The sequence below is a fragment of the Podarcis gaigeae genome, assembly GCF_964106915.1.
Source record: "Podarcis gaigeae genome assembly, chromosome: 13".
Classification (NCBI taxonomy): Eukaryota; Metazoa; Chordata; class Lepidosauria; order Squamata; family Lacertidae; genus Podarcis; species Podarcis gaigeae.
Window position 1 is genome coordinate 36,397,054 of NC_139689.1, and position 14,579 is coordinate 36,411,632.

General features: G+C 50.0%; 1 protein-coding gene across 3 annotated transcripts in view; it reads right to left on the reverse strand.

Annotated features, from left to right (window-relative positions):
* The window catches only part of PPP1R9B (protein phosphatase 1 regulatory subunit 9B), an 85,822-nt gene extending 79,954 nt beyond the window's left edge, over nt 1–5,868 (reverse strand). Inside the window, exons 1-2 of one of the 3 annotated variants that reach the window (XM_083709271.1) lie at nt 5,780–5,868; nt 3,537–5,493 (exon numbers count right to left, since the gene is read on the reverse strand). In XM_083709271.1, coding sequence (XP_083565397.1) covers nt 3,537–4,985 — 1,449 coding nt within the window. In that variant the 5' untranslated portion in view covers nt 4,986–5,493; nt 5,780–5,868. Of the gene's footprint in view, nt 1–3,536; nt 5,599–5,622; nt 5,734–5,779 lie in introns of those variants that run through there. The other 2 variants (XM_083709269.1, XM_083709270.1) reach the window with 2 other exon arrangements.
* Nucleotides 5,869–14,579: the final 8,711 nt, after the last annotated feature.

Below are 14,579 nucleotides of genomic sequence, written 5' to 3' on the forward strand. Positions count from 1 at the left end.
TTGCAACAGATGCAGTGTGTACAGACGCAGCGCTGCGGGTTGCGAATGCTGCTGGTTGCGAATGTGCCTCCTGCACGGATCATGATCGCAACCCAAGCATCCACAATATTCAGAAGTATTACTGCCTCCAAGCATCAAGGGCAGAGCAGAGTCATCGTAGCGAGTAGCCCTGACAGCCCTCTCTCCTCCATGAATTTGTCCATTCTTTTAAATTCACACAAATTGGTGAATCTGAATCCCTCTTGAGGGAGTGAGTTCCACAGAGTAACGATGCACTGTGAGAAGCTAAGAGCTTTGCTGCATCACATCAAAGGTCTATCTAGGCCAGCATCCTGACCCCATGGCAACCAACTAGATTCCTATGGAAAGAGCACAGTTGCAACATCGCTCTCCCGTCCCTGTTAACTTATTGGCGCAGGGCACCTTCTTCGCAGCGTTAGAAACTCAGGATATATATAAGCTAGGCACCTCATGGCATCTTAAACCTACGTAGATTACGATCACCACAATGGAATGTCTGGGGCTTGACTAGGTGGCCCTTAGGTTCCCTTCCAATGCTACAATTCCACGATGCTATGATCTCGACAACATTAATGGGCTGTAGCTTACTCTGGCAACGGTTCACTTGTCCCAGAATGCAAGAAGGAGAATCACACACAGGGGGAACGGAATTGGTATTAACTGTGGACCAAGGCAGAGGTTTCCTAAACTGTGGTTGCTAGCCTGGCACCCAGAAAACTCCACATAATCACAACCGGACCCACACCTGGTGTTTGGTAAATTTTGAACACAGCTTCTTTGCCCCTGCCATCTGCTCGTAGGACATTCACCCATGTTCCCATGTTCTAATCTTTCTCCAGACATTTTCCTTTTTTGTCCCAACTACCCAAAGAACTCAAAACGACTTGTGTTTCTCCCCTTTATCTTCATGACAACCTAGCGAGGTGGGTTAGGCTGAGAGATGGGGGACAGACTCAGGAAGCTTTGCAGCTGAGCAGGGATTTCAATTGGGGTCTTGCTGGCCCGGCTGCCAGCAACACACCAATCAGAGTGGAGATATCATGGGCAACCTGAGTTAATGATCTATGTTGAATCCTATCTCAGAACCTGAAAACGTTGGCCTGATTGACCATCTCCTCCTATCCAGGCCTGTGACCCCATGGGCACCTGCCAGAGGGCTGTCATGTTCCCCTGCCTCAGGTTCCCAGTGCTGGCCTGAACATGGATCTGATTCGGATGACAAACCTGTCAACCCACTGGAGAGGAGACCCTTCAGCAACAGCCCCTTCTACACTGACCAGGCCTGAAGATGTAGCTCTTGCATATGAAGATGATCCCCATGCAAAATCTCCTGTGACTGAAGAACAGGCTACAGGCCCTTTAAATATTGCCAACAGCTCTCTGGGGTCGGGGCAGGGGGGCAGAGCTACTGGAAAGTCAAACCCTGCAGTCCTTTCAAAGGCTTCAGATGACCCTAAGCCTTCTGCTGAGACAACATCACCCCAAGCTCAGCACGCAGCGCCTAGTCGGAGCTGTCCATGGTCCTGATTTGCCTCGCCTTACCACACCCCTGGACCAGGCTCTGGTTATTGATTGCCCCTCTCCCTGTGGGCCCCAGTCCCCAGCAAAACAGGAGAGCTGCCATTCATTTCCCTCATCTGGGGAAGACTAGAGAGTCTTCCTGCCTCCAGATTCCCCCCTGGCAAAGCTGGCCTTTTGCAAGGGACAAAACCTAGCTAACTGTTTGGGAATGATGGTCAGTACGCCTTTGATCCTTGCAAGGTGTTGAAGAGTAGAAAGGTAGCCAATCCGAGAGATAAAAAGATAGCAACTCCGAGAGGGAATAAGGGGCATTGGGGCGGCAGGAGGGCTGGAAAGGAACAGATGGCGATGAGCCATCTCCCTGAATTTGTGTCGGTGACATCTCTCTCCCCAGCCCACCCCTCCCCTCTCCCTCCTTCTTCCAGAAACATGCAGCCCCCAGCCGAGGTGGGATGGAGTGTGAGAAACGGAGATTTCACATCCAATGTGTTATCCTCTTTACTACCAGCAGCCAGACAGAAACAGGTTCATTAATAATCCCTCCCTTACCCTGAGTGTTCCATAAAAGCAGTGGTTTTGCAAAAAAAAAAAAAGGGGGGGGATGGAGAATGGTTTCTCCCTCTTCCACCCCCAGACTGCTTTGCAATATCAAGTCACCTCAGCAGCATCTCCCTGTCTGCCGAAATCTCAGGCTAGGGAACGGTCTCCTTCAACCCCACCCATTCCCTGATTTTCCACCCTACACAAATACTCTCTCTCTCCCTGGGATTCTACAATGGAAAGGAAAAAAGGGGGGGATTGAGTGAGAGTAGGGGCGGGGGCACTCCTAAACACTGTCACTCTCTGCCATGATACTGTCTGGCCTATTGGTCCTAAAACCACCTTTGCACAGATAGTCTCGAGTCCTGTAGATCTGCCTCAGAGAGAGGCCAGCCCTGTTAAAAGCAGAAACCAGGCCCCTTTTTTTCTGCCCCTAGCCCTTAGGATGAGAGTTTTGCTTTGCTGTTCTTGAAGAGAACCTTCCCTCCGGTGTTTCCAGAGCTCCCAAAGTTCAAAATAAAAATACATATATGCAAAAGGGGCACACACAACCCCTTTCCTGTCGGTCTGTAGTCCTCAAGTAAACGTTTGCTAAGGCTTTTTGATATCGAGGTCTTCTCATTGGAAATCTTCCTGAGGTGTGGGGAGAAAGCCCATCTTTAGGCCCGGTCCTCCCCAACAGGCCAGTGGGTTGTGGGAGTCTGTGCCACGACTAGGCCAATCCAGATGGCAGGTTTATGCAGCTCCACACAAACAAGCGCATGTCTATTTACACGCCTTTCCTTTCATGTAGAAATCTAGCTGATCAGGAAGAAGGTGGAGCTTCATGCCTTCTCCTTGGCATGGCATGTACAGGGAACATACTTATTGCACACAAGATAATTTTTGGATGGAGAAGCCACCCCATCAAGCAAGCTCGGCTTGCAGCCTTTGTGGAGGTACAGTCACGATACAGGGACTCAGAAAGCCACCTTACACTGGGTGAGACCTCTGACCATCTTCCTCAGTATTGTCTACACTGACTGGCAGCAGCCCCCCAGGATTTCAGGCAGGGGTCTCTCCCATCTGTCAAAGTCACGGGCTGCACCTGAAACCTCTTGCATGCAAAGCAGATCCACTATCCCTGAGCTGTGGCCCTTCCCCACCTCATAAGCTACATGTGAGAACTAGGCCAAACTGAGGGGTAGCTCAGTTGGTAGAGCGTGAGACTCTTAATCTCAGGGTCGTGGGTTTGAGCCCCATATTGGACAAAATATTCCTGCACTGCAGGGCATTGGACGAGATCATTCCCTTGGTTCCTTCCAACTCTAAAATGATTTGAAGATTCTAGCTCAGAAAACTCACTGACAGTGACCCCCAGCAGCCGACGGACTTCCCAGACCCAGGAACACCTGAGCCTTGCCAAGCCCAGTCGTATGTCCTACCTGCTCAGAACATCTCCTGCCTTGGCCTACCTGGATGGGAGCAGTGCTGAAATGGATCTTGCGGTTGGGGGCGGCCTCCTCCTCTTCCGACAGCCCGGCAATCTCCATGCAGCTGGATTCCGGTGCGTACAGCCCGTCGGCGTCTTCGTCTTCGTCCAGCCCGCTCCCTCCCGAATCCTCCCCCAGCCCGCTGTAGGCACTGATGTCCACCAGGTCAGCCTCGGAGAAGTCCTCTCTCTTCGACTCATCACACAAGTCATTCTCCTCCGGCCCTTCCGCCTTGGCCCCTTCCTCGCCGAAAGCGTCCGCCAGAGGGTCTGGCGTCTCCAGGTGCCTCTCGCCACCCGGCCGGCCGTTCTCCAAGGCGGCGTGCACCGTGACCTCGGCCTGGATCACCTCTGCCCGGTTCGCCTCGCCAAGCCCCTTGGAAGCGGCTTTGCTGCGCTCTTCAGCAATTGCCGCCGCCACTGCCACCTCGGCCGCCTCAAACTCCTGCTCCGAGTCCCCACTCTCCTCCACTTCCACGGGCTTGATCTTGCGCACCTCCTGGACCTTCTGGGGACGCAGGCCTCCCGCGTTGCCATCCCCCGGCTTCACCCCTGCCCCTCCGCCAGCGGGAAGCTTGGCCTGGCTCTTGTCAGCCTCGGGCAGCCTGCCTCTCGCCTGGAGAGCAGTAGGCCCGTCGCTACTACTACTACTACTTCTTCCTTCTGCTTTGGCCCCTTCTGGGGCCTGAAGGAAAACCCTGGGCCTCTTGGGGACGATCTTGGAGTTGAGGGACCCGACTTTCCCAGGGGCCTTGTGGAGGTTGTTCCTCAAGTCGGCCTTCTCAAAGACGGCGCTGAGCTGGCTTACGGTGGGCGACACGGCCTCAGTGTCCAACTTGTCCAAGGACTCAGTGCTGCCGTTGAACCTCACCACCACATCCAGCTTCCTGTCCTGGAACCCGGCCCTCTCCTTCCTCAGCAGAAGCTTGTTGCTGGTCTCCTTCTCCTGCAGGCTCCTCTCAAAGATCTTCCTCGTCTCCTGCAGCTTGGAGAGCGGTTTGTCCGTCTTGGAGTCGAAGCGGCTCACCCTCTCGGACACGCTGGTGCCCAGCTTCAGAAGGGCGCTGTGGTCCACGTTTTCGTTCAGGCTGCTGGCCCGGGGCAAGGACAGCCGCACGGGCTTCTCCTTCATCTTGGCCAGGTCCATGGCACCCTCCCCGGCGGGGCCCGCCGTCCCCATCTGCAGGAACATGTTCTTGATCCGGTGGACGTTGGAGCCATACTTCTTGTTCCGGGCTTTCTTGGCCTCCTCGCTCTCGGCGTTGCCAAGGGCATCCTTGGTGGCTTTCAAGGCCTGGATGCCAGCTTCGTAGGCGTTCCGGTGAGGCGAGGCACTCCGTAGGCTCCCTCCTCCGTTGTTGCCGCTGACGCCACCGCTGCTACTGCTGCTGCTACTGCCACCAGGACTATTCTGGGGCTCAGTCTTCATCATGGTTCAGCGAATCTTCGGGTGTCCTGGACACCACATAGCCCCACGTTAGGTCCTCTTTCCACGCGCCCACCCTTCCTCCGATTCCCCCTCCGAGCTGCCTCTTCCCAGACGAGCTGCGGCAGCGGATTCACATCGCGAGAAACAAGGGATGGAGGGGAAGGGGGGGGGAGCTAATGCACGCTTCTCCTTCTTCCTCCTACAACACGGCGTTCATTGTGTCAGGGAAATGTGGTCAGCGGGGGCGGAGGAGAGAACGTTTCCAAAAAGAGAGAGGCTGCTTTTCCTTACCGATGGTTACAGGGAAGCGCGACCCTTCAGGCTCGGATCAGCTCAGGCCCACTGTCGCCGGCTGCTCGGAGCGTTACGCCTCCCCTTCATCCCTTTGCCTCCCTCTCTTCTTCTTCTTCGTCTTCTTCCTCCTCCTCTTGTTTCTGGTCGCTCTCTCAGTCTTTGCAGCCCGATGGTGGTGGAGACCCGGCGCTTCTGCGAACGGCGCAGCCTGTCGCTCCTAAAAAAAAAAAATTAAAAATATAATAATGATAAGGTTGGGGGGAAGAGAGGAGGGGAGAGAGAGAAGGGACGGGGGGCAAACCCGAGAGAAAATTCCCGCTGGGTCTTAAAGAGATCAGCTTCTCACCCCTCTCTCGCGCGCCTTGTCCACCCCCCTTTTTTCTGCTGTGGCAGGAAAGGAAGCTAAACGGCAGGCGACGACGCGCTCTTCTTCCTCCTCCCCCTGCGCGTCCGTGCCGCCCTCCGCCCCCCTCGCCATTGAAAGAGAGAAAAACCCACTGAACTCATCCACCCCGTTGCAACAGGGAGGGAGGCAGGCACGGCCATCCTATCCCTTCCCCGCCCCCTCCCCGGCCGACGGATTATTAAAAGAAATAACAGCAAGCGATGCAATCCAACCCCTTCTTCCGCGCGTTTTTGCGCTAAAATGCGTAAAGCAACGCGCGCCCTGCACTTGCTCCGAAATAGGATCAAGCGCGGCCGGGGAGATTTGCCACCCTGATCCCTAGCGCGCAGTTGGGGACGTGTAACCCCGGGATCCGGCTGCATAACATTTTAGGAGGGGGAGAGCAGATCCATCGGAGAGGAGAACGCCCCGGGATCTTTGGCGGTGTTGCAAAAGCCGCAGGAACGGAAAGGGGACGTTTACGAGGCCGAACTGGAAATGTCACAAAATTAGGAGGAAGCTGGCTCGCTATTGTTTGGTGAATTTTTAGCTGGCCCTAATATAACGGTAGTGCTTCACCATGGGGGGGGGGGTTAATTCTCATGGGCCAACTCTTCTCCCCATCATTGCAAAGGATTTCAAAGATGCAACTGCTTAACTAGGTGCTTTAAAAAGCAAACAAAAATATAAATATATAATGTGCCTCAACTAGTGAGAAAATATGATTTGTACTGAGGACCTCCATTCACAAGACAGCTATTCTAAATGAAAACTTGTATACAACGTCTTGAAAGGACCTGAAGCCCAGTTTTGGAAACTCCCGTTTTTCTAGGCGCATTTTGCGACAGGGAATTTCATTAGTGCGAGCAGTTTCTGAGCCTGGACCTAGTACCACGCCTAAGATTTCAGATGAAAACTGCAGAGTGGAAGGAAAAGAGGAGCTTTTTCTGCCTCCCCACTTCTAGCCACTCTCTGAAGACTGGAGAAGAGACCCTCTTAAGAATCTTAGGGGGGTGGGCAGGGGAAGGACCAGACCATATGAAAAATGAACATAACATTTTAGCTGCAGTTCATTCATTTTTCAGCTTTCTGTTCTTATATACGTATAAAAAAAGTGTGCCTAGACATTCCATTGTTGCGCCCATAACTCTAGGCTTAAGGTGCCATTTAGCTCCTAGCTTTCATATCTCAGTTTCTAACACTGCTGAAATCACCACCTCCTCTAACACAGTTTGCAATGTATTGTCCTACTCCAAAATAGGCCAATGTAGCTAGCTTGTTTGGACAGTGGCAAACTGAGCTGATCCCAGTTTTTAACTGCTGTATGTTTATCATGGACAATCCATTATCAAGAGCTTAGAATAGAAATGCTGATTGACAGCTCACTGTTTCTCAGCCATTTGCTTGTTCATTCTCACAACGCCCCTGTGAGGTAGGCTGTGGGCAGCTTAGGGCAGCAAGGGGGCTTGGCAGTACAGTTTGTGGGTTTTATTAAGGGACTACTATCCCCTGCAAAATGGCAAAAAACCAAAAAACAAACCACCAAAAAACCCCACACACAATGGAAAATTGTTTCTGCCACTGTGATTTTGGCTTTTGTGTAGTTTTTAATGCGTATATATATAATTTTTGTCCAATGCTTTGGTAAGAAATGTTTTTATGCAATTGCAGCAAAGAAATATTTTTTTTAAAAAAAATATAAATAAATACGTTGAGCATTGACTGATAAATCTGAAATTGTTCACAGCATGGTGCCATGAAGGCAGGTTCAAGTGGCCTCTATATGGCGAGAGTTTCTTTTGAAATAGCCTTTAGTTACCTCATAGACAATTACCTTTTTCAGAAAAACAAACAAACAAAAAGCAAACCCCATTATTGTATGCATGTGGTCTGGGCTGGATTGAGGTTTGATGAGGTCCTAAGCTACTGAAGGTAATGGGGCCCTTTATATGTCCAGCTGTCCTTTGTTGACAACAAATTGTTGCTGTTTTTTGTGTTGAATATATGCTCTATGGTAATTTACGGACCTCATAGGTATCTAAAGCCATTTGCACACGTTGCCATGCAACTAGTCCATGCAGAATGTAGGCACCCTATCTACAGAAAGGAGCAAACCAGTGATATTTTAGGGAGCAGGCTAGCAGGTGGGGCCCATTACTTACATCATAGGAGCCTACACAACACAAAACACTGTTGCTGTATGTAGGTTTTATTTGATTTGTTTTTTATCTTATATTTTAGAAATGTACATCCAGTACTTTTATTCCTCTCTTTTTTGGGGGGGGGGGGCAAGAGAGTAGGGCCCTAAGCTACAGCTTGTTTAGCTTATACATAAATCTGGCACTGCATGTGGTCACGTAATATAAGATCTCTAGCGCTCACACAGTGTGTTCCAGTTACTTTGAGCAATTCCCGCTTGCCTGGGTGCAAACCATTCACACTGTGTGCAAGTGTTGTGGCAGCTATCCCAGACTGCTTTGCAACAAGGGCAGCTGTGTGTAAGGTAAACGTAAATGGACCCCTGAGCATTAGGTTCAGTCGTGGCCGACTCTGGGGTTGCGGCGCTCATCTCGCTTTACTGGCTGAAGGAGCTGGCATACAGCTTCCTGGTCATGTGGCCAGCATGACTAAGCCGCTTCTGGCCAACCAGAGCAGTGCACGGAAACACTGCTTACCTTCCCGCTGGAGCGGTACCTATTTATCTACTTGCACTTTGACATTATTTCAAACTGCTAGGTTAGCAGGAGCAGGGACCGAGCAACGGGAGCTCACCCCGTCGTGGGGATTCGAACCACCGACTGCCCTAGGCTCTGTGCTTTAACCCATATTGCATCGCTGCCTCAATATTTTGGTCAGGGACATCTCTTCAGCTCCTAGAGAATTGTCCCAGCCTGGGCTGACTTTCTCAGAAGCACTGGCAGATCCAGCAGCAACTAGGTTTGGATCTCTATGCTCTGTCTTCCCTGCTGAAGTCTGATCTTCTGTACTGGCATACATGCTTCCACACTAAACACAGCTCCAATGAACCGATGGCAGCATTTGAAGATGACTTATACTGAGTCAGAATGTTGGTCCATCTAGCTCAGTAGTGGCTGGTAGCAGCCCTCCAGGGTTTCAGGTAGCGCTACCTGGAGATGACAGCAGTTGAACCTGAGATCTTCTGCGCGCAAATTGGATGCTCAACCGCTGAGCTATGACCCCTACAGAGCCGTAGCTGGGTGATCTTGTACCCCTGGCAGAACCGTCCAGATTGCACCCCCTTTTGTTGTTTAGTTGTTTGGTCGTGTCTGACTCTTTGTGACCCCACGGACCAGAGCATGCCAGGCACTCCTGTCTTCCACTGCCTCCCGCAGTTTGGTCAAACTCATGCTAGTAGCTTCGAGAACACTGTCCAACCATCTCGTCCTCTGTCATCCCCTTCTCCTTCTGCCCTCCATCTTTCCGAACATCAGGGTCTTTTCCAGGGAGTCTTCTCTTCTCATGAGGTGGCCAAAGTATTGGAGTCTCAGCTTCAGGATCTGTCCTTCCAGTGAGTACTCAGGGCTGATTTCCTTCAGAATGGATAGGTTTGATCTTCTTGCAGTCCATGGGACTCTCAAGAGTCTCCTCCAGCACCAGAATTCAAAAGCATCAATTTTTCAGCGATCAGCCTTCTTTATGGCCCAGCTCTCACTTCCATACATCACTACTGAGAAAACCATAGCTTTAACTATACGGACCTTTGTTGGCAAGGTGATGTCTCTGCTTTTTAACATGCTGTCTAGGTTTGCCATTGTGTTGTCTTTGTCCATGGAGTTTTCTTGGCAGGGATACTGGAGTGGCTTTCCGGTTCCTGCTCCAGGTGGATCACGTTTGGTCAAAACTCTCCACTACAACCTGTCCATCTTGGGTGGCCCTGCACGGCATAGCTCATAGCTTCTCTGAGTTATTCAAGCCCCTTCACCACGGCAAGGCAGTGATCCATGAAGGGGATTGCGCCCCCTAGCCACAGACAAATCAGCTCTTCTATCCGCCTCTCCTCCAACCCCCCACCCTCCACCCATTCAATTCACCCTCTGTTTTAAAAATATCATTTTTTATTTATAGACATATTTCTGAACATATTTCAAGCCAATTTTGTGCCCCTTCCTCGGCTGCGCCCCTGGCGGGGCCCCACTTCGCCACCTCCTAGCTGTGGCCTTGCTTCCCGACATGTGATGCTGAAAGGCTCTATTTTAATCTGAAGTGTGTCCTTTATGAATCACAATGCAGAAGAGAATGGGGAGGGCAGCACTTTTAAATTGAGCGCCTGTTCTGTTTATTTTATTTTTCAATTTATTAGTCACTTGCCACTTACGGTGCTTCCGAGCAACTTACACAAATTTAAGAGCATAAAGCAGGCATAGGCAAACTCGGCCCTCCAGAAGTTTTGGGACTACAACTCCCATCATCCCTGACCACTGTTAGCTAGGGATGATGGGAGTTGTAGTCCCAAAAGATCTGGAGGGCCGAGTTTGCCTATGCCTGGCATAAAGCATAACAAAGGAGCAATACGTCGTGATTTTAAAAAAATCCAATGACCCAGTAAAACAGCAAGAAAAACATGCAATCCATCAACAGCAAAATCAGCATTATCTGTCAAATGTCTGGGAGAATATGCAGCTAGAGGATCCTCGCCAGTGGCCATAGGCTGTACCTATGTTTTGCTTAGAGAAGACCTATTTAAATTAACAGACCTACATTTGTTAGGTCCATTCATTTCAATGGGTCTCCTCTGAGTATTATTGGATACAACCAATCGGGCATCCTTTCCTTTTCACTGCCTTTTCACATTTTAAGGAGCAGCAGAGCCAAATTTCCCACTGAAGGTAGATACATTCATTAGGCTGCGGTTCACCAACAAGTAAATTTGTAAATGTATGTTGCAATCAGTTCCCCCTTTAGGAACTTCCAAGGGCAGCTGTTCTGCAACTTCTCTTAACACAACAAACAATACAAGCAACACGCAGACCAGTATACTAGATAGCACTGTAATTCTTATTGATTAATATACATGATTTAGTAACAAAAACAAAATGTGTGCACTTGTAAATTCTCTAATATATTTGAAATCAATTGAACACACGTCTGTCAATCTTTGAAAGTCTGCAGAAGTATAATAAGTCTATGGTTGAAACAAAGTAATAGATGCTATCCTGCGGGCTAAGCGGTAAAACTTTTTTTAGGAGTTCATGGTGCCGAAGTAGTAAGTGAATAACAACGGACAGTGATGCCGGATAATCTGACTGTTTCGCTGGAATCTTCTTCAGCACAACCCATAGATTAGAAAAATGCACAAGGAGCAGTGGTCATGTGGATATGTAACCAGTGCCCACAGGGGTTTGTTGCAACACAGGGGTTTGTTGTTCTGTACTGCAACTTCTTAAAAAGCAGAGACATCACCTTGCCAACAAAAGTCCGTATAGTTAAAGCTATGGTTTTCCCAGTAGTGATGTATGGAAGTGAGAGCTGGACCATAAAGAAGGCTGATCGCCGAAGAATTGATGCTTTTGAATTCTGGTGCTGGAGGAGACTCTTGAGAGTCCCATGGACTGCAAGAAGATCAAACCTCTCCATTCTGAAGGAAATCAGCCCTGAGTGCTCACTGGAAGGACAGATCCTGAAGCTGAGGCTCCAATACTTTGGCCACCTCATGAGAAGAGAAGACTCCCTGGAAAAGACCCTGATGCTGGGAAAAAGAGTGAGGGCACAAGGAGAAGGGGACGACAGGGACGAGATGGTTGGACAGTGTTCTCGAAGCTACCAGCATGAGTTTGACCAAACTGCGGGAGGCAGTGGAAGACAGAAGTGCCTGGCATGCTCTGGTCCATGGGGTCATGAAGAGTCGGACATGACTAAACGACTAAACAACAACACTGCAACTTCTCTTGGCAGCTTCTCCTATGACTGCACTGATTTTAGTGACCCCACCTCCCAAGTGTTGAACCTCAGTCGACTTTTCTGTAGTTTATACCCATTGCCCAGTCTTTTCCCAACCTGGGTGCCCTCCAAATGCTTTGGAACTACAACTCCCATCAGCCCCTGGGATCAGCACATGCTGGCTGGGGCTGATGGAGGTTGTAGTCCCAAACAACTGGAGGTTTGGGAAAAGCTGTGATCCTCAAGTGAAAGCCAGCCATGTGTGGAAGCAGGCTGCCGTCACAAGCAGAGCAAGTATACTCCATACATTTAAATCAACCTACACAACCCCCTGCGAAGAATCCTGGGAACTTTAGTTTATCCTCACAGAACTACAATTCCCAGCACCCTGAAACTATAGTTCCCATACTTCTTTGGAGGGGGGCTTTAAATATATGGTGTGTACGCAACCTCCAGTGTGCAAGAGCCTGTTTATGAAGAGAGGGGAAGGGTTATTAATGATTTGCTCCTAAGGATCACAGCGCAACCCAAGTTTGCACCATTTCCCCACGAGCTGAAGAAAACTGATGCATGCAGCAGCTTCCCTTCAGCTCGTCCAGCAAGCTCTGGGGATCTGGGTCGTTGCTTCTTGTTGGGAAAATATCGATCCCCAACAGCACGGGGATTGTGCGACGTGGCCAAAGCAAGCAAGCAAGCAAGCGAGCGAGCGAGCGAGCCCCCGGTCAGCCACAGATGCGCCCATCACCCCCGAGGCTATGCAGAGATGCTGAGGGCGCAAGGACCCTGCGGGAAATTCCTTAGCAAAGCTTCCCTCCCAGGCTACGCGGTTTCCTGCATCTTTTCCCCGTTTTTTGGCGTGTGCGCAAAGCACTCCTCTTTCCCGTTTCCTCTTTTGCCGTCAGTCTTATCAGCTGCTGCAGATTCTCCAACGAGAGTGGAGGAGGACGCATCAATTTTCTCCATACACACGAGCTGGAGCCAGTTATTTTGGCTGCCTACACCTTTAAAGCACAAAGCACATTCCTCCAACTCCCCCCACCCCGAAAGAATTCTGGGCGCTGTAGTTTGCTAAGGGTCGCTGGGAATAGTAACCCCGTGAAGGGTAAACCACAGTTCCCAGAATTCTTTGAGGGAAAGGCTCTGCTTGATTGGGGAGGTGGTTAGGGCTCCTTCTTCTATAGCTCTCAAAGCTCAGAGGGGCCTGAATGTTCACCTCCCTCCTTTTCCAGGATGCTTTTGGAAGCGGCTTTTCTCTGCGGCGAAGTGGAAGGCACTCCGCACATGCTCAGAGGCACTTGCTTCTAAATTACTGTTTCATAAGTACCGGGTGCCTTGAGATTGGGGACGAGAGTGATGTGGAAATGGGAAAGGCGCAGAACTTGTAGGTTTGGCCACTTGCGTAATTTCTCCCTCTCAGCCACATGGCCTCTGGTTACAGTTGTACCTCGGTTTACAAACATAATCCATTCCAGAAGTCTGTTCTTAAACCGAAATCGTTCTTAAACTGAGGCGCGCTTTCCCTAATGAGGCCTCCCGCCGCTGGTGCCCTTCCACCATTCGGATTCTGTTCTTAGACCGAGGTAAAGTTCGCAAACCGGGACACTACTTCCGGTTTTGCGGAGTTCATAAACCGATTCGTTCATAAACAGGGCTGTTCTTAAACCGAGGTACCACTGTATATTCCCCTGGTGTGCCTCACATCCCTTTCCGCTGGCTGGCCCCTCTCTCCTTCCTGCCATTTCCCACTACAGTGGTACCTCAGGTTACATACTTAATTAGTTCCAGAGGTCCGTTCTTAACCTGAAACTGTTCTTAACCTGAAGCACCACTTTAGCTAATGGGGCCTCCTGCTCCTGCCATGCCACTGCCGCGCGATTTTTGTTCTCATCCTGAAGCAAAGTTCTTAACCCGAGGTATTATTTCTGGGTTAGCAGAATCTGTAACCTGAAGCGTATGTAACCCAAGGTACCACTGTACTGTATGTTTCTCTTCTTACATAAAGGTCTGCTCAAAATTCTGCAAAAAAACCCCAAGAGAGTGACAATGTGATTGCCGTGCAAAAAAATCCCCAGGTGGGTGGGACTCATGTATCGCAAGCCCCTGCTGCACACATTGCACAGGAAATGTGAAAGAGGAAATGCAAACCGCAGATGCTTTCACTGGCACTTCCTCCCTCTGCCGCTTCTTGAACACCCAAAGCCACAGCAGACACACATGACAGGGAAAGACTCCATGTGACAGAGGGAGAAACTGCCATTTCTCAAAGCTACGGCTGGTGCATTCCCAATTTCCACCTCACTGAGGACTAGGAGCATAAATAGAACCTAGTGGATCAGACATGACTGAGGACACAGGTGGGCATGAAATCTGAGTAATATATATGTGCAAATTTAGAAACCATCACAACCATTTTAATAGATATGCAAACAATACACCACGCATACCCCCCAACCCCCCAGAAACCTTAAACCTGAAACTGTTCTTAACCTGAGGTACCACTTTAGCTAATGGGGCCACTGCACAATTTCTGTTCTCATCCTGAAGCAAAGTTCTTAACCCGAGGTAATATTTCTGGGTTAGCAGAGGCTGTAACCTGAAGTGTATGTAACCTGAAGCATATGTAACCTGAGGTACCACAGCATATATAAAAACACAATAAGATATTAAACAACCTTTTCCATACAGGATTGTCTTCAGATGGCTCGGGGGGTAGTGTCAGATAACTCCATACCTTCCAACATTTCCCCAATGAAAATAGGGACATCCTAAGGAAAAGTGGGAAGCGGGTGGCACTGTGGATTAAACCACAGAGCCTAGGGCTTGCCAATCAGAAGGTCAGTGGTTCGAATCCCCGCGATGGGGTGAGCTCCCGTTGCTTGGTCCCTGCTCCTGCCAACCTAGCAGTTCGAAAGCACGTCAAAGTGCAAGTAGATAAATAGGTACTGCTCCAGTGGGAAGGTAAACGGCATTTCTGTGCGCTGCTCTGGTTCACCAGAAGCGGCTTAGTCATGCTGGCCACA